Source organism: Rana temporaria, chromosome 1, assembly GCF_905171775.1.
Source record: "Rana temporaria chromosome 1, aRanTem1.1, whole genome shotgun sequence".
In the NCBI taxonomy this organism is placed as follows: domain Eukaryota; kingdom Metazoa; phylum Chordata; class Amphibia; order Anura; family Ranidae; genus Rana; species Rana temporaria.
The window spans coordinates 413,234,018-413,254,118 of record NC_053489.1 but is presented as its reverse complement, the minus strand read 5'-3'; the positions used below and the strand labels follow the sequence as shown (position 1 = coordinate 413,254,118).

The window sequence follows — 20,101 nt, the reverse complement described above, 5'->3', positions numbered from 1 at the left end:
ACTACACTCCTCTTTTTGCTGGATTCTCCTTGCTTCCCTGATTCATTAATTTTGTAAATATGTTTTTTCCACACCTCTTCTGCTGCTTCTTGAATATTCTCCCAGAAGTAATCAAATCACTTGTTATCAGGGGGTCGGCTCTGACACAAGGAAGCAAAGTCCTGCCTTTACCAGGTTGGCTACTTCCACACATGGACACAGCGCAGAACAAGACAAAATAATTGGAAAATGGGGGCTAGTTCTTTGTCATCTGCTTGTTTACTTTAGTCACAGCTTTCACAGTTAAAATTCTGTTTAAAGTCTATTTTTAGATAAGAGCGAGGATTATAACTGCTGTCAGGTTTTATGGTTTTCTGTTTCCCCATCAGAGAGATATCCCTTCAATTTCAGTGTCAATGACACCCTGTCATGTCCTGATTTATAGGGTGTCTCTAAGACAAGATGCAAATTTGAATCACCCAAGTGAGAACACAGATAACTTCACTAAATAGTTTATGCACCCCTATGATCAAGAAAACACATATTTTGATATATATGCCAACAGCCCTGATTTTTTATCAAGAGTCCTAAGAGTACTACAAACATGTTGGCAGAAGGTGACATCTTCACAAAGGGGCATGGACATAACCTAGATTGTACTCATCTTCAAGTCAAACAGGTTGGCAAGTTTGATTTAATGTTGGCAAATGAATTATTATTCACTGTTCTATTTATTAACTTAACAGAATGTTTGCGTTCCAACACAATGCCAAACAGATCAAAAAATTCTTGAACAAACCAGGCTGGTATCCGTTGATGAATGGGCTCATTTACACAAATGCATTGCTTGTTTAACTCAATATGCTCTATGCATACTATCTCAAAAAAAATAGGAAAGTACACTAATAGCTATATAATTATGCATACTCCATCACTTAAAGCCACATTTTTTACATAAGTATAGACATTTTATTTCAGATTTCACCTGTATTAAGTATAAAGAATAAAGTAAAATATAAAAAGTATCGTTTTCTTTTACCCAGTATCCTTACACGATAAATTATATTTAATGTAATACAATATGTGTAACTTTTTAAACAGGCATATTATTTCTGATCCTTAGAAAAATTACCTTAAAACCCCAATGTGTCCCCAAAGTCAAAGCAGGTTTATTCTACTTTAGCCAAACCTAACCACACACCAAGAAAAATAAAGTTTATTACAAGAACATTTATAAATTACACTGTATTTTTTAAATCCAAGTGTTGATTTATGAAATGTAATAAGTTGTGGGCAAACCTAAGGTAAACTTTATACAATATAATTCATAACCTTATCATTTCTTTTACTGTCTCAGTTTTTAGAGGATATTGAACTAAAAAAGCTCATTTACTATTAGGTGCAAAGTATTGCATGTATCTTTGCAACAACTCCATTGAGATGCAACATAGTTAAACTTTTTTGTCATATTTTGCTTATAGTCTTGTATTTATTTTTCCTTTTTGATGTTGACAACTGATACGTCATCCAGATGAAATCAGCATAAAAAGCATTGGATCTTAAAAGATTTTGGTACTTTCTTATAAAGCTCAGGTATCCTTTCTACCTATTCCACCCAACAAAAACAATATCCTCCTTAAGTTAGATGTATACTTACCTGAATCCCATGGTTGCAACGAGCACAAACTTCACATTCTGTGAATATTCTTTTTGCTGGCTGATCTTTTAAGCCCAGGTTCACACTGAGCTGCAGGAATGAGGCCGTGCACGTTCAGCTGACCTTGCACGATTTAACTCCTGATTTCAGCTGCAATTTCACAGAGATCTGTGCGGGTTTCTACACAGATGTCAATGGAAATCGCACCCTGAAATCACAAAAAGTAGTACAGAAGCATCTTTTTGAAACCGGTGTCAAATTGCACCAATGTGAACCAGGTCCTAAGTAAAGTGTAAACATAGACATAGCCCACTCCCATCACCCTCCATTCATACAGTTGTGGTTGGGGGTCCTTAATGAGGTAAATTAGGTAGGTAGTAATTTAAATGCATTTATATATATATATATATATATATATATATATATATATATATATATATTAACTAAACTTTTTTATATGTTAAAGTTTCAAGTCAAAAAATGTTCTTCTATATTTGTATAAAGCGGGGAAGAATTTGCACACCTGTTGGGTTTTACTGCTGCCTATGGCTCTATTAGATGGATTTACCCTCAGCTCCTGTGCTGCCGAATACAATTTTTCTAGATAGAAAGTCAGAGAACATAATTTCTGTGTAATAACAAAAAAGTTCAAGCCTTCCCCCAAAGAAAAAAAAAAAAACATTTATTCTGTCTGTATTGCTTTTGGAGATTTTCCCTTATTACCCGTCGATGAGGCAGGAAATGAGATTACATTTTTGTAATGGAGCACCAGATAGCAGTAGGGACCTGATATGGGGGATCTAATCATTTCCCATGCTAACCAAAGCTCTATCCAAAAAAAAAAAAAAGTTTTCACTTTAATGATAACCATATCTATGTTTCATAAGTGTACTATTCATCTATGACTTTTTAACACAAATATAAAAAGTGTATAATATGTATATAAGTAAGTTTTTGTATTTTGTTTGTTTTGCAGCATGTCGTCCAGGATTTTTCAAGTCTTCCCCTCAGAGTCAGTGGTGCAGCAAGTGTCCACCCCACAGTTATGCTCATCAAGAAGCATCAACGTCTTGTGTCTGTGAGGATCGCTACTATAGGAGGGAGTCTGACCCATATACAATGGCTTGTACAAGTAAGACTGCAATATTCCTGAATCAAACATAACCATTATTTTTAAAATAATCAACTGCTATGATATTATATGAGTTCTATCCAACCAATAGAAACATGTTATGCAAATGAAAAGCTTCTACCACCCAGTCACATTCTGTGCGCTTATCTTAAAAAATATGTTTGTGTAGTGCAGCGCTTTTCTATAGGTGCACTTCACATAAAACAATTTATTAACCAAACCATATGTAAAATAACCATAAATCAGAAATAACATTGTTTTTTATTTGGAGCACATATTTCTGATATATGATTGTTTTACATATGGTTAGTTATTGGTTTGATTTATGTGGAGTGCACATATAGAAAAGAGCTGCACTATACAAACATAAAGATTTTTCCTGTTATTTATCACAAAAATTAAAAAGAAAAATATGCAGTATTAATGATGTACTCACTGTCAAATGGCAAGACTTCACATATTTGTCACAAATGTGCATATATAAGCTTCTTATAAGATATTTTAACATATTCAATTATAGTTAATCTTTACCATGTTTTAGCCTACCATCCTCATTGCATTTTTATTTGTTTTCTTCAGCTGGTTCTAAAATTATTATCATTGCTTGCTATTCTAGGAGTAGGAAACCAATTTATTTCTTGAAACAATGTCCAGGTTTGGAGTATTAAACGTAAAAGATAAGTTCACCTTTTCACAAAAAATTAAATAATGCACATATTTTGCAGGTAACAAAATGTGCATTTATTAAAACTTTTTGTTGCAGGAGCCTGTAATGTATTTCACCAGTGATCAGCAGATCACTGTTGCCATTCAGGTCTTCTGCAGATCTGTCACTGTATCGGCTTCCTCATACCTTGTACCTGTTGATCCACTGGATCTGGTGAAATAAAGGCCCCTGGTACCTGAGGCAAGGATGTGTCACAGCATATTGCTGTGCGGTGATGATGATAGGAAAGTGATGTTAACCATTAAAACCTATATTTAAGATTTCATATCTCACAGATATGATGTGGGTTAAATGAGAGTTCTTTTGACCAGAAGTGAAAGGGTTTAACATAATAAACATTTATTAGAGTCTATACAAAGTCTAATCTAATACAAATAAACTATCTATAGTCTTAAACAAGCAGGAAAGAGTAGGGTAAAATACAAACATTTACATGGAGGAATATAGAGCATATTCCTCTAAAACATTAAAGTACAAGCGTGTGCCGTTACATGTAAGACAGACCTTTCCCATAGTTACCCTTTAGTACCATCCTTCAGGCTACCCTTCCATAAAGAGATCTTTTCCTCCCATCCCCGCCGGGTATATTACTGGCTGCTGATGTCCCATTGGTTGGCCTAGCTGGGCTCATGATTGGAGGGCTTACTACATAAGTCAGCCCCCTTTCATGCAAATCCTGGTGACTTTTCTGAGCAGGAGGTTTAATAGAATTTCCCCAGGAAGTTAGATATTGGCTCCCTTCATTGCATATCCTAGCATGGGATCCAGAGTGGGTGTAAAACAATGGAATTGTCTCTCCATGGTTTGTATATACAATTCTTGTCTCTGCCATGTCTGCTCTACCAGGCACTTCTGTGACGCCATATTGCCCTCCTTTCATAGATGCAAGCTAAATTAAATATATACATAATTACAATATGTTATAGCTATTAATGGAGACTTCACATAAACCCATAAGGCAACAGTGCGTTGCACGTTATATGTCACTTAGGATTATGGTCAATATAGTAAAGTAAGGCGTGGCCAAATCAGTATCAGACTGGCCATCAGCAGTAATGTATCTTCCTAGACCTGAAACCATATATCCAATACTACCCAGCCATCCATTTTGGAGTGTGTGCATTAGCTGTCCCCATTAGCTTCTATGAACATGAATGCAGGCTGTTTTCCATTTGCAACACAGGTCAGCTACAATAGATGGTTGTCCCAAGTGACTGTCAAATGTGGCCTATGGATTAAATGAGTTGTAATATTGTACAAGCAACATAAATACAAATATCTCAATCAGAGTCTGGTCTTATAGAGAAATATCTACAGTAGCTATGAATAGTGGACGCAGGTGATATCAAGACCTGCAAAACTACAGGGCACTTCTGCAGCAAGTAATGTGTTCTCCAGACGTACACCTGTGTCTGAAAATGAAAAGGAGAAGGATGATTGTCATTGTCTGTCACCTTTCTCTGTCTTTATTTACTCATTTTTTTCCTGGAGAGTGGAGTGTGGAGAGTAAACAAAAAAACTTGCATAAGTATATATTATAGCACAATATACAATATGTATCAGTAGACAAGACCACAAGTGCTATGTACCCACCGTGCTATAAAACATAGGTTCCCTTGTTTGATTATGTCATACTGTGTATTTTACAGGGAGAAGATTCTATGGCATATAGCAGGTGTGGGGGTGGGTGGCCTATTATGATATTTTGACTTATTATGAGATTTTGCACTTGTAATTATTTGGACATATGATGCCTACAACACACGATCGTTTTTCCCGAGGGTCAAAAGACCGCCGGGAAAACCGGGAACCGGCTCGGTCCATTTTGCCCTGTACACACGGCTGGTTTTCCCGACAGGAAAACTGCCAGGAGAACTTTGTTAGGGAAAACCGCGTATGTGTGCTGCCCCGCAGTGTTTACCATAGGAAAACTGTGTGGAAAAAATCGATGCGGTTCGCGGCGAGAAAAAAGAGAACATGTTTGATCAAACTGTAGTTTTCCTGATGGGAAAACTGCTAAGGAGCATAAACACATCCGTTCTTTTCGGGCCAAAGGAAAACACGGCAGTTTTCCCAACGGGAAAAACGATTGTGTGTACTAGGCTTGAGCATTTAGTGTCTCTGCCCTGTACCACACCATTCAGTATATAATTTCCCGTGACCACGTCTATACGAAGACGAAACGTTGGGAGGTTGGCGTGCTGACGTCATCGCGTACAGAGGACGTGCCTCGTTTGTTTGTTTGCCGGCCGGCTACATTTTATCTCTGCTGCATTGAATCTTTTTAATTGTAAGTGCTCTACTTTTTTTATTAATTAAACCTTGATGGTATTTCACTATGAGAGTTTGCATATCTTTCATGTTTCCTGGTTACCTGACCTCTGGATCAAAATGACCTGCCTGACAAGCGTCTTCCTGCTGTAGATCGTTACACACTGACATGCAAAACTGATCCTTTGAGGGTCGCTTATCTTTGGTAAGGGTCAGTGTGTTCGTTTGGTGGTGGGACCCCAGCTTTACTGCACAGTGTCTGTCAACTTTAGCCACTGGGAGTTAGTCTGTGTCTGCTTATCATCCGTTTTTGCACTATTTTTTTCTTTTTTTTTTCCTTTTACTTTTCACTGGGCTGAGTCTACGGAAGTAGGAACCCCTGTACCGCTCCACATAGGACCGCTCCACATATTTGTGGCTACAGTATGGATGGCTCTTCTTGATCCCCTGGGATCTATACTTCTGGTAAGGGTCAAGCCTGAATTCTTTCACTTGGATATTGTCCCAACTTTAAACCACAGATTTGGATTCACTTCCTAGTGTTTTTGGACTTTTTTTGGGGACTTTCTTCAATTTTATATTATATATTTTTTATTGATTTGTTTATGAACACACATTGAGATTTTATATTCTACATTTTGGTTTTTTGATTGAGCTGACTCTGGCTCAGCGTTTTTTTATTTTTATTTATATATGGTCACTCATTTATTATTATTTTTAGCGCAACTCCCACTTTTTAACTATATAATTTATACTTTAACAGCCTTACATCTGATCAAGTGTGGTAGTCTTAAATGGAACATATAATGGTTTTGCACTTATTTATGTTATTTGAAGTAATTTAAAGTAAGTAATTCCATATTGGATGACTTCCTAAAAGATTTTGGTGAAAGCCAGTCTGCCAAAATGGAGATCTACTTTTATTGTCTTTTAGCTAATCTATAGTGCAATGGAAATATGGTATATAGTATATACTGTTTAAAACAAAGAGTGTATCTATAGAGTAAAATACAGATATAATTCATAATTATAAAACATATAGACTTGCAGATAAAATTTTGCCATAACATTATAGTTTCATTTTAAAGTGGAACTCCAGGTAAACAGCTAATTACACAGTTCAAATACATATGTTTCCTGTTTTACCTGCTGATATATATGTAATTCTGTACAGCCAGTCTTGTGATTTACACACATTGGTCACCCTACACAGCCTGTAATATCATAGTACTATTCTTAGTTCAGGGTTACTGCTTTCTGCATCACCGCCCTGCTCAGCTGACAATAGTGATAATGCTGATTCAATGGGGCTGATTTCTTCAACTCTGCACTGTGTAACGATCTAAATCAGTTATCCAAATATGTGGCAAGCACATTCCTGTTTATATTCTTTATTTTTTTTATTCATCAAAACATGATTGGGTATTCAGGGTGAATGTAGTCTTTACTGAGTGAATATTCCCAACTGATTAGTAAATAAACCCTATTGTCTAAAGGTTCTTTTACACAAGCATCATCAGTTCCTTCATGAAAACTGAATCTTTTTAAATCCGTTGATACAGCTATCTTGAGTTTAGTTTATATCAGTCTACAGCCGTTGTTCACATGTCTGTTTTTTCTTTAGTTTTTGTAATTTTTTGAAAAAAATAGTGTCAAAAGTTTAACCACTTCCCGCCCGGTCAATAGTAAATTTACGTCCCGGAAGTGGTTCTGAAATCCTGACTGGACGTCTATTGACGTCCTGCAGGATAACATGCCGGCGCGTGGCGATCGGTGACGCGGGGTGTCAGTCTGACACCCTGCATCTCCGATCTCGGTAAAGAGCCTCCAGCGGAGGCTCTCTACCACGTGATCAGCCGTGTCCAATCACGGCTGATCACGATGTAAACAGGAAGAGCCGTTGATCTGACAGACGCGAGTAGAGGAGAGCCGATCGGTGGCTCTCCTGACAGGGGGGGTTCGCACTGATTGTTTATCAGCGCAGCCCCCCCCTCGGATGCCCACACTGGACCACCAGGGAAGCCACCAGGACCACCAGGGAAGGGGGAAACATGTGGATGGCCAGGTACATCCCCCATGGCCATCCACATGTAAACAACAAATTACAATAGATGCCAATCAGTGCCCACAAATTGGCACTGACTGGCAACATGGGCACTGTCAAAAATTAGTAAATAAATAAGTGATGCCCAGCAATGCCATCAGTGCCACCCCTCAATGTCCATCAGTGCCACCCCTCAGTGTCCATCAGTGCCACCTCTCAGTGCCCACCTATTAGTATCCATCTATGCCACCCATAAGTACCCATCAGTGCCGCCCATGAGTGCCTATCAGTGCCGCCTATGAGTGCCAGTCAGTGCCGCATATGAGTGCCCAGTGCCGTTTTTGAGTGCCCATCAGTGCCGCCTATCAGTGCCTATCAGTGCCGCCTATGAGTGCCCATCAGTGCCGCATACCAGTGCCGCCTCATCGGTGCCCATCAGTGCCACCTCATTGGTGCCCATCATTGCCACCTCATCAGTGCCCATCAGTGCCGCCATATCAGTGCCCGTAATTGAAGAATAAAACTTACTTATTTACAAAAAAAATTACAGAAAAAAATAAAAACTTTATTTATTTTTTCTAAATTTTCAGTCTTTTTTTAGTTGTTGTGCAAAAAATAAAAACCGCAGAGGTGATAAAATACCACCAAAGGGAAGCTCTATTTGTGGGAACAAAATTATAAAAAAATTGTTTAGGTACAGTGTAGCATGACCGCGCAATTGTCATTCAAAGTGCGACAGCGTTGAAAGCTGAAAATTGGCTTGGGCAGGAAGGTGCGTAAGTGCCTGGTATGAAAGTGGTTAAACAAAAAAATAGGTTTCATGGCTAAAAATAGAAGTGAACAGAATGGACAACATCCTTTTACATCCATACCAGAATCCACAGCACCGCTCAAGTCCCTCACCTCCTGTCATGAACGGACAATCCTGTCTCATTTAGTCACCATTCCAAAAACATAGAAAGATAATCGCAATCCAATGTGATCAAGCCCATTGTAGTGAAATGTACAGTGGAACCTCGGTTTAAGAGTAACTTGTTTTGAGAGCGTTTTGATTTGCGAGCAACTTTTTTTTTTTAAATTCTGACTCGGTTTGCGAGTGTTGACTCGCAAGACGAGCAGAATTCAAGCTAAATAGGCCTGCAGTACCTCATTGGGCCTGAGGTATGGGGCGCAGGAGCTGAGAAAAGCCAAACATTGGCCTGCAGTACCTCATTTGGCCTGAGGTACGGGGACGCAGGAAACAAGCCGAAGTGTCCTCGGGCCTTTTTGGCCGTTTTCAACGCTCTCTGGCGCCCCCCACCTCTGGCTGCATTCGGTATTGCATCCCATTAAAGTCATTATAGTCAACAAATTATTTTCGTTTCCATTGACTTCAATGGGAAAACTCGCTTTGATATGCGAGTACTTCAAGGTTCAACTGTATTAAACAAGTGTGGTTCTTCTGGGTGGTGACATTAGCAGCTGCTTTGTCGATAATGGAATAAAACGCGGGATGAGCTAACTTTGTAGTGAGACGCTTATCTTTCATAAATTTACATCTGTTTAAGTCCACAAAAGCGAAACAGGACACAACCTTTTTCATTTTTTTTTCTGTGGACATAAAGGTACATGTGTGTAAGGGGATGTAAATGGAAGTTTGTTTATTTACATTCGCCCACTCATAGACTTTTAATGTGATTCAGTCCGGATCTGTCCGAAGAACTGACAGATAGATCATGACTGATGCTAAAGGGCCCTGAAGAACATGCTGAAGGTTGAGAGGTGGCACAGAAAGCTGAACTGCTGGACTAGGAAAAAAGTGTCTCCTTTTTGGTTATGCAATGTGGCAGTATGTAGATCATAGATCATTCCTGTAAAAAGTAAGGGCCAGATTCACAAAAGGGATACGCAGGCGTATCTGCTGATACGCCCTCATATCCCTGTTTCTATCTATGCGGCTGATTCATAGAATCAGTTACGCATAGATATCCCTAAGATCCGACAGGTGTAATTGTTTTACACTGTCGGATCTTAGGAGTTCTCGTCGTAAACCAGCGTCGGGTATGCAAATTAGCACTTACGGCGATCCACGAAACTTTTTCCCGTCGGAAAGTCGCCGCAAGTGTTAGTTTGCCGTCGCAAAGATAGGGCTGCTTTTACAAAGTGTAAAATTAGTACACCATGTAAAAGTATACCCGTCTTTCCCGCGTTGCTTTCAAATTTTTTTTAATGTTTTTTTTTCCCGGCGCAACTCTTTTTTACCCGTCGCGATTCACAAAAACTTGGCGCATCGTAACTTCGCGCAAAGCACGTCGGGAAGTTTGCGTCGGGAGCATGCACAGTAAGTCCGGCGCGGGAGCGCGCCTAATTTAAATGGGACTCGCCCCATTTGAATTGGCCCGCCTTGCGCCGGACGGATTTAGGATAAACCGCTGCAAATTTCCAGGTAAGTGCTTTGTGGATCGGGCACTAACTTGGAAAATTTGCGGCGGTGTAACTTAAATCGTTTAAGTTACGTTGTGCCCGGGCTACGTGAATCTGGCCCTAATTTCCTTACTCTTGATCACAATAAACAAAGAAAGAAAATATGTAGAAAACCACTAGACATCCTTTTTAACACATGAACCTTGCCTTACAGCACATGACGCTATTGTTAACATGCAGCTTATGTCCAAATTGATATTTCTGATATATTTACATAAATCTATTTTTTTTTTTTATCCATAACACCAGGGCCACCATCAGCTCCACGCAATGCTATATCCAACATTAATGAAACAAGTGTGTTCTTGGAATGGATGTTCCCTACCGACACGGGTGGAAGGAAAGACGTCTATTACAATATTGTATGCAAGAAGTGTAACTCCATTTCCAGTGTATGTGAGGAATGTGGAATACATGTCGGCTATGTACCTCAGCAAAGCGGCCTGAGAAACACGACTGTAATGGTAATAGATCTGCAGGCACACACAAATTACACCTTTGAAATTGAGGCTGAGAACGGCGTGTCTGAGCTGAGCCCAGGATCTAGGCAGCATGTCTCTGTAAATGTCACCACCAACCAGGCTGGTAAGTGTGATCTGATATATTGTACAAGGCAAAGCATGGCAAAACTAAATAAAATGCCTTGATGGATTTTCAACTCTATTGCTGAAATGCTGAAAAAGTATTTATTGTATTGTTATGTTTCATTTTGTTTTCCCTGCTGGATTGGCTGTTGCTTTTAAATGTATTTTTGGTTTTGAGAATGAATGTATATTGTAAACACTAGGTAGATATATTAGCATGTTCAATGTTTCCAGTAGCTATATTTAAATCTGGGTCCAACCTGAATAGATGTGTAGGGAAGATAAATCTATGCAATCTTCAGAATGTACAATGTCCTTCTCAAAATTTCACTATGGAAACAGGAGAAACATATTTCAATAGATATTAATAAATTACAATTTATTTTTTAAACTGTACCTTTGGTACAACTATCCTTTGACCCCAATCCCAGCCTGGTACACTCGATCAGATTTTCTGCGGAGAAAGCGTATGACTTTTGTCTGAAAGGCGTTGGCCAGGAATTTGTCTTGCATACAAACGGCACACAACTGTTGGCCAACAAACAAAAAACTACGTGGCTTTTCAGCTCTTCAGCGCCACCCTTTGGGCAACTTCTGCTAATGTGGTGTTATGGTTAGCATTGCTTCTGAGCATACATGTTTGTACTTTGAAGTTTTGTCCGATGGACTTCTGTACAACACACATTTGTTGTCTGGAAATTTAAAAGCATGATATTCAACATTTGTTGGCGGAAAATCAGGCAACAATTGTCCGATGGAGCACACAAAGGGTCGGATTTTCCGACAATAGCCTGCCATCACACAATTCCCGTCGGAAAATCTAATCGTGTGTATGAGGCTTTAGAGCAGTGGTTCTCAACCTTACTAGTGCCGTGACCCCTTGATAAAATTTCCCAAGTTTTGGGGACCCCTAACAGTAAAATTATTTTTGTATAGTGGGTTGTCAGCACCCAAGGCAAGACAAGTAACTTGTGCCCCTAACCAACGAACATTTAGAGCCCCCTGAGTCCCTTCCACTCGTACAGTACAGTGCTGGTGGGGAGTTGGAATGAGTGGCAATGTTGGGGGGAGTTCTGATCAGCCAACATAGGCGCACTTGATCAAGGTTATCTACTGATCTGAGAACTGTAGTGGGGAATTTTTGTGGCAACTATAATCACAGGTAGTGTTACTCACTGCGTCTCCGACTTCACTGTGTCTCCAACTTTGTGGTGTCTCGTAGCAGTGACACATATGCCGAAATCAGGAGATAGGGTCTCCTCCAGCCCCTCCCACTTCACATTCATCACCAGTCAGCTGATCTCTAGTCTCTGCCCCCCAGCCATGCTGTGAACTAAATGGGCGGCTGCAAAAAGGCTGAGTGGGTGGCCGCGGGGTCCAGGGACAGCCCTGCTGGTCGGCCACAAAAAGGCTGGGAGAGCGGTGTGGGCTTTAGGAACAGCCCATGATTTGGTGACCCCTGGCAAATCATCATTCGACCCCCAGGGGGGTCCTGACCCCCAGATTGAGAACCACTGCTTTAGAGCATCCCACCAGCGAAAATACTTACTTTCATCTATGATCAGTTGATCTTCAATCTGTGATCCTGTCCAATGCCATGCAGCCTTTGTGGTGAACACGTCCTCTTCTTGGTGTGCATGTGAGGTCTGTCCCCATTGACTGCAATAGAGTAAAATAAATTGCTGTACAAATATTTCTGCACAATAGTGATCATATTAGCCTGCTCATTGGTAATATATTCAGCAGGGACAAGGATGAGAGAGTGGGGTTGATTTATTAAAGGCCGATAGGCTGTTCACTTTGCAAGTGAAGTTGCATTGTGCAAGGGCAGATTGAAAGAAAAGTCTATCTTTCTGCAGTTCTTAGCATTGGTAAGCTTTAGAGTAAACCTCAACAACTAAATTCTCTTATTTGCTACCTTTAGGTTTGTCAAATGTAATAAAATCTATGATAGGTGCAAGAAAAACAAACTGTCATGGCATAAATTCAGAGCTGTCATATGCACATTTTCTTTGTCATCTCAAAGAGTCTAATTAGCCTTCCTAATTAATTTTCTGGACTACAGTATAAATTAGTGTGCATGTTGTAGAGACAGGAGTTTGAGGAGTATTGCAGAGATGTATCATATCTTTTTTTTCCTTTTCCTAGAGCTTAGTGAATGGGGTTAAATTTCACTTTGCAAAGAATACCAAATCACAATCAAGAATACAAAAAAAAAATGCATTTTTGCTTGCAACTGTATGGTGGACATAAGCAAAGCTTCACTTATTCCCTTGCACAGTGCAACTTCCTTTGCAAAGTGACCAGTCTGTATACCTAGTAAATGAACTCACAAATGTCCATACTTTGGCTACTATAGTGTCTTATTAAAAGAAATTACTTGGATAAATAGGAAGGCACAACCGGGGTCATACGTGACGGGTGGCCCTGCCCTCAATTATAAAAGAGCTGTCAAACAGCTTGCGCGTCATTCGGCTGTTTGCCTCTGGTCCAGGAAGGATCGTGCATTGTTCCTCGCTGGAGAGCATCTCTGGAGAATGGATCATCGCTGGACATCGAGAATGGATTACAACGCTGGACATCGAGACTGGATAACATCGCTGGAATCGTTTTTTAATAAAGGACTTGTCCCAAGCCGTCTCCTGTAATTTTTAAAATTTTCAATTTTGTTGGTGAAATGGTAGGGGTACAATATACCCCTTACCAATTCACATAAGGGGGGGCAGGATCTGGAGTTCCCCTTTGTTAAAGGGGGATTCCAGATTCCGATAAGCCCCCCGCAGACCCCCACAACCACTGGGCAAGGGTTGTAGGGTTGTGGGGATGAGGCCCTTTCCCCCATCAACATGGGGGCATCCTCCCCCTGTTGAGGGCATGTGGCCTGGTATGGTTCAGGTGGGAGGGTGCTCTCTCGTCCTTCCTCTTTTCTTGTGGCCTGCGCGCTCGGATAAGGGTCTGGTATGGATTTTTGGGGGAACCCCACGCCATTGTTTTTTATTATGGCGCGGGGTTCCCCTTAAAATCCAAACCAGACCTGAAGGGTATGAATTTTTGGGGGGAACCCACGCCATTTTCTTTTTTAATTTGGCGTAGGGTTCCCCTTAATATCCATACCAGACCTGAAGGGCCTAGTAATGGAATTTAGGGGGACCCCCACACATTTTTTTTTCAATGACTTTGATCTGTATCGCCGGGACCCAACAATTCATTATAGCCACGAGTAGTTTTAAATTACTTTTTTTCCTTTAGAAATTTCATTTTGTGCAGAGACTGTTAAAAAAAAAGGAAAACATGTGCTACATTACAGGCATAATATAGCCACCCCCCAGGTCCGAAATTTAAATTTAAAGGAATATTTCACTTTTATTGTTTCACTTTAAGCATTATTAAAATCACTGCCCCTGAAAAAACAGCCGTTTTTAAAACTTTGTTTTGCATTGATAAATGTCCCCTGGGGCAGGACCCGGGTCCCCAAACATTTTTTTCTGACAATAACTTGCATATTAACCTTTAAAATTAGCACTTTTGATTTTTCATGTTCGTGTCCCATAGACATTAACTGTGTTCGAACACATTTTTTGCCTGCTCACATGTTCTGCTTCGAACCGAACCGGTGGGGTGTTCGGCTCATCCCTACTGAATACTATCCACCGGAAGGCATTCCTTACTTTTTGCCCACATGAATACCCACCAGTGACCAATCCAGTCAGTCCAGTGCAGTCTCCAAAACAAGCAATATTAAAAAAATAAGGAGCTGTCAATAAAATAATACATGTGGATCCTGCCATGAACGTGCTTGTTCAGGCAACTCCTTGAACAGTCTTCAAACTACAATTGGCAAATTCAACACACATTAAGCAGTCATGGGCCACTATTATCAGAATTAGGAAATCCTCCCTGAGAAATACCATACAGTCAATTATTGCATTGCATCCTTGTAGACGGGAAGTGGCTGCACAGAGACTGCATGAGTTCAGTAGTGTCAGTGCAACAAGGGATGAGAAAGTGATGAGAAAGCAGTGATTACAAGTATTTAATAAAAAAAGGAAACCTTTTAGAATTTCGTTGAGATACAGCACCAAAAGTGACAGTGCATGTGTCTGTTTCATGTACCTGTCAGAGACAGATACGTGATTCTTTCAATGCTGGCACTGAAGAAAGAGTGCCAATACTGAAAATTCCCTCCTTGGTGTACTCCCTCCTTCTCTTCTCGGCCACTGTATCTCTTACACTGACAGGTTCACCCACTGTTAATCACAGTCAATATGACCTGATGGGGAACTTGACCGTTAGAATTCCCCATTAGGCTCCACTCACTGTCAGCTCAGTGTGACCTGCCATCATTGGTTGCTGGGATACTTGCAGCCTTTGTCCTAACAACCAATAAATTAACGAACATAACACATTAACTCAAGCATAATAATAAAGTAATGAACACACATAAACACCCCCCCCTCCTGCTTGTACGCCAACTTTGAGTAGGTCTTAATTACTACCAGCTTGCTTATTTGAGAACTGGTGGTAATCTGTCACAGCCATAGTAACAGATTCTAATAGTGGCAGTAGGAAGAACCTACTGAATCTGGCGAACCTGTCGGCACTTGCACAGAAACTGGTGCAAGGCTTTCCTGAATTAGGTGCAGATCATGTTAAAAGGACCAGCCTGCCATAAAGGTGTCATTGTTACTGAATTCTCCTGACAGTGTTTCAGAAAACTAAATGTAATTCACTTAGCATTTGCATCTACTTTGATTCAAGGCTTAATATGTTCTGCCTCTGTTCCAACAGTGTGCCCAAGACCCAGTAGTGTTGATATACTAAAAGTGGAGAGTGCGTAATCCAAAGCAGCTGTGTGTGGTAACTGATCAGCTTCTAACTGTCAGTCTCTGCTTTTTGCTTTGCCCCTCCAGCGCTCACTGGAGCTCTAGGCTTTAGAGGTAGAGGAATCATCGGCTCAGGCTCTAAGTGGTGCACTGAGAGGCTGAGCTGGCTGCCAATTGGGGACATGGGTGGATCCAGGTGCCTGATTAGCATCTATCCTTATTATAGCTTAAATCGAGTCACAGGTGTACACAAGTAAGTGCAGTCCTTTGACCCACAAGAGAAGTATGGGCAAAAAAGCTTTGGCCATATATTTTTTTTAAGTCATTTCATGTTCAGGGTGTTCCGACAAATCCACTAAATTGAAAGAAGAAGCAAGGAGGTGGGACTTTATATGAAGCACATGGTTGCAAATTAATCCACTAAATTAAAATATGCATATACAGTATTTTTATTACACAGTCATACAATTAATATTTGAGGATGTTTAAAAACACACAAGCCAAATGTTGCCAATTATAATACCCAAATCTACTTTCTCAGTAAAGGCAAGCTGTGCCTGGGCAGTGACATCATTGCAGTGCATATGGCCGAATGTCTGCTATCAGATGAATTATGAATCAGATGTATGCTTTATAGCTTTATTTATAGCTCCCTGGTTGGTAATTGTTGCCTTCCCTGAGTTTATTAGCCCTTAGAAAATGCCTAGATTAATGAAAGGATGTAATCCATTGTGAAAACATCCTGAGACTTTTTTGAATGGCTTTTCAGTCAGCGCCTTTGATCATGCACGCCTGTGTTGTATTTCTTTATCTAGCTGAGGAAAAGAACAATAAATCGACAACAAAAAAGAGATATATGTTTCTTATGTAAAAAGAGTTTATTGAGCTGCAAGGAAAGGCGATCGCAATATTTTTCATAATGTGGCAGCAGATGTACGCCACTGTTATTCTGTGAAAAAACAACTTGTATTACTCTAAATAATGCACAGCCTGAATAGACCCATGACTTTCTACATTTATTGAGCTGCTTCAGAAGAGGATAAAAAAAAATGGAGTAATAGAGAACAGAACATTGTGCTTTTACTTATTTTATGTATTCATACAGTTAGTGGCAAGTCACTCTTGAATAACAAAGTACTGTAGTGTTAAATTGTATATGCCCAACAATCAGGCAGCAGAAAAAGTAGGTACTATTAATTATATATAATCATTTATATATACCTACTTGAAATGATTATAAAGTCTTGTTTTTCTTCTTTTTTTTATAACAAACATGTTATGCTTTCCTCCTATGTGAAGTTGGTTTTTTCAATGGGGCAGCTTGGATCCTTCTCTCCTCGGGTCCCTCTTCAGTGCTCCTGGCCCCTCCCTCCGGTTGAGTGCCCCCAAAGCAAGTAGCTTGGTATTGGGGCACCCGAGCCGAGCCACAGCTCCCTGTGTCCATTCAGACACAGAGCTGCCTTTTGGCCTTGTCCCCTTTCTCTCCCGATTGGCTAACTGACTTTGATTGACATCCGCAGGAGCCAGGGGCGACACTGCTGTGTCCCTCTCCTATCCTAGGCACTGCTGTACAGAGACTGCAAGAGGCTTATACCATGCGAAATTAAGATACTTATAACACTTTCATTTAAAACAAAGTACATATGATGTATTAATGATGTATTAATAAATACAAAGCTGTGTTAATTATATGGTGGCAGGTTGGCTCCCCTGCGTGAATCACTGTAGCTGTACAGCGGCCACTTTAAAGGGTGAAAGGGGCGCGAGCGTGCCCGCCACGTGATGTCAGAGCCGATGCGTGTGGTCGGTGGCTGCTATGTCCACTGGCGACCTGCGATCGCTCCCGAAAGAGACAAAATGTTGTTCCTAGTAAGCAGGGAGTTCCAGAGGATGGGAGATGCTCTGGAGAAGTCCTGTAGGCGAGCATGGCAGGCGGTAACAAGGGAGCTAGAGAGCAGGAGGTCCTGGGAGGAGCTGAGATGACAATTTGGGTGATATCTGTGGATGAGATTGTGATGTAGCTGGGGGCGATGTTGTGGATGGCCTTGCATGTTGTGGTTAGTATTCTGAATTTCATACGGTGGGGTAGGGGAAGCCAGGGGAGAGATCGGCAGAGACGGGGAAGCAGTCACGGATCGGTTAGTAAAGTATATTAGTCTGGCAGCAGCATTCATGATACACTGAAGGGGGGATAGCCTGTGTAAAAGTAGCCCAGTGAGGAAGGAGTTGCAGTAGTCAAGGCGGGAAATAACCAAGGAGTGAATAGGTTCCTATGTAATATCTTGTCCATACACTCTGATTTACTAAAGAAAAGTATACTGTGCACTGCTAATGCACTTATACCATAGTTTAGTAAATGACGTAAAGCTTCACTTTGCAAAGAATATGCAATCACATGCAAGGAAAATAACAAACAGCATTTTTGCTTGTACATAAATGGATGATAGAAACCAGCAGAGCTTCCCCTCATTTCAGAGCTTCGCCTCAGATCTAGAACAAATGCACTTGCATTGCACTGTATATTTACCTATAGTAAATCAACCTCCCTGTATGCATTGTTTCTGCTAATATTTACACGCGCTTGGAGTACAACGCAAAAGTACACTATTGGTTGCTAAGATGCAGATGGCCACTCAGAGCCAACAGGTTAACTCAATAGTGTGTAATCAAGCTGATTACATATTATTTATATTTATATGTTGACCCTGAGCAGGCCAAAAGGCTACATTTGTACTGTACGAATGTTTATGACAGCACACATATTTTGTATGTGTACAGTGTAAAATGAGGCTCATATGCAGAACAGTGGACACCATTTTTTTTTATTTTGATTTTATTGATCTGAACTCAGTGCTAGTTTACTGATCCTTAAGCAGCTGTGTGCGGCCAATAAAAAAACAATAGGTCTGAGCTTAGTACCAAAAAAATAGCTATACTGATAAAAATGCTGTGTTGATCATGAGCTCTAAATCAATAAATAAATAATTTGAATTATTCAGATATTTTCAGGATTACACAAACATTTTTTTTCTAATGACTCTACTTATGCACAGCAGTAATATCAACAGCATGAACTCCCACATCATGATTGTATGTGTTAATTAAAATCGCTTTGAGTGCACTACTCTAATTAGCTGCTAGACATGGGATAAAAGTGACACAGTGAATTTAATGTAGTAACATTTACATAAAAGTATGTGGACTGACTCTTTCTGCTGCCCCTAGTAGCAATGTTACTTCAAATCGTTCTGTATATCACAAAGATCATTTCCATTATGTTTGTTAATCGGCAAGGTAATTTAAGGTAGGTTCTCCTTTGGGTGTTCCCCGATTTGCTAGCATTCACAACAATGCCCCTATTCTCGCCAATAAGGGTACAACCTGACTGTACAGTCTTTGTACAATCTAGATTTACCAAAACTACGTAATATATGTAATCAGTGAGGCCCTTGGGACTAACATAGTTGTTGGTAGATCTAAAGGTGACTGTTTGTAAGATGTGTGATGAGCTTTATGTAAAACCATATAAAGTTTTTGCTGATGAATGTGGAAGTAAACAAAGGTATACTCAACTGGGTTGGAGTGTAATCATGGACCCCTGACCCTTGACACTAAAGCTGAAATGGTTAAGGAAAAATGGAAAAATAACACTGGGCTCATAAGGTTATCTTTTTTTAATGCTGTTGATGTAGGTGATCTGGTTCCCGGGCAGGTAACTTCTGTACTCCAGATTATCTCCATGGTCTCCTTGGCTTGTAGTGTGATGAAACAAAAATGTAAACTGCTAAAAGATCCAGATATGACTTTATTCCAATAAAGGTCAGGGGGGCAATCAGAAGAGTGTCCAACACATTTTGGGGTGGGTCAATAAATGCCCCCTTCATAAGAGCTTGAAATTGAAATCAATATAAATGGACTAGAAATGAACTGGATCATTATTATTATTTCTTTCAGTGTGATTACCAGCGCAAATCATGTTGGCTAATCCATTGATTGTCTCCTAACCTTTATTGGAAAAAGGTAATATCTGGAACTTTTAGCAGTGGTTACTTTGTTTTTTTCTAAAGCTGAAATGTCATTCATAGACAAAGTAAGTGAGCCTAAATAAATGGGTTATTTTAGAGAGTTGTATTGCCCCTTTCAAAATGACCATGTTACCAGTCCATTTGAAAAACAATCTTCTCATTAAACTAATGGGAATGCTCGTCTGGGCTCCGCCATCTTGGATGTAATGTCAGAAGCCCCAGCAGACTCTGAGCTGTCACTCAAGTGACACTCTTTAGTATTCCTTTTCATTCCCCTCTGGACAACTACGTATAAGTTTATGTAGGGAGGTGAGCAAAGGGATTGAGATGCAGGGCTGGTACAGATACAAATTAGACACTCCATAGGGAGGAAAGGGTTATGGCATGCAAGGAGGG

The 20,101-nt window shown here is 40.2% G+C and overlaps 1 protein-coding gene across 3 annotated transcripts in view; it reads left to right on the top strand.

Annotated features, from left to right (window-relative positions):
• Window positions 1-20,101, top strand: part of EPHA5 (EPH receptor A5) — a 389,544-nt gene that overhangs the window by 252,432 nt on the left and 117,011 nt on the right. For all 3 annotated transcript variants that reach the window (XM_040324659.1, XM_040324651.1, XM_040324667.1), the window contains exons 3-4: window positions 2,613-2,768; window positions 10,523-10,858. In XM_040324659.1, the coding sequence (XP_040180593.1) occupies window positions 2,613-2,768; window positions 10,523-10,858 (492 nt within the window). The remainder of the gene's footprint in view (window positions 1-2,612; window positions 2,769-10,522; window positions 10,859-20,101) is intronic.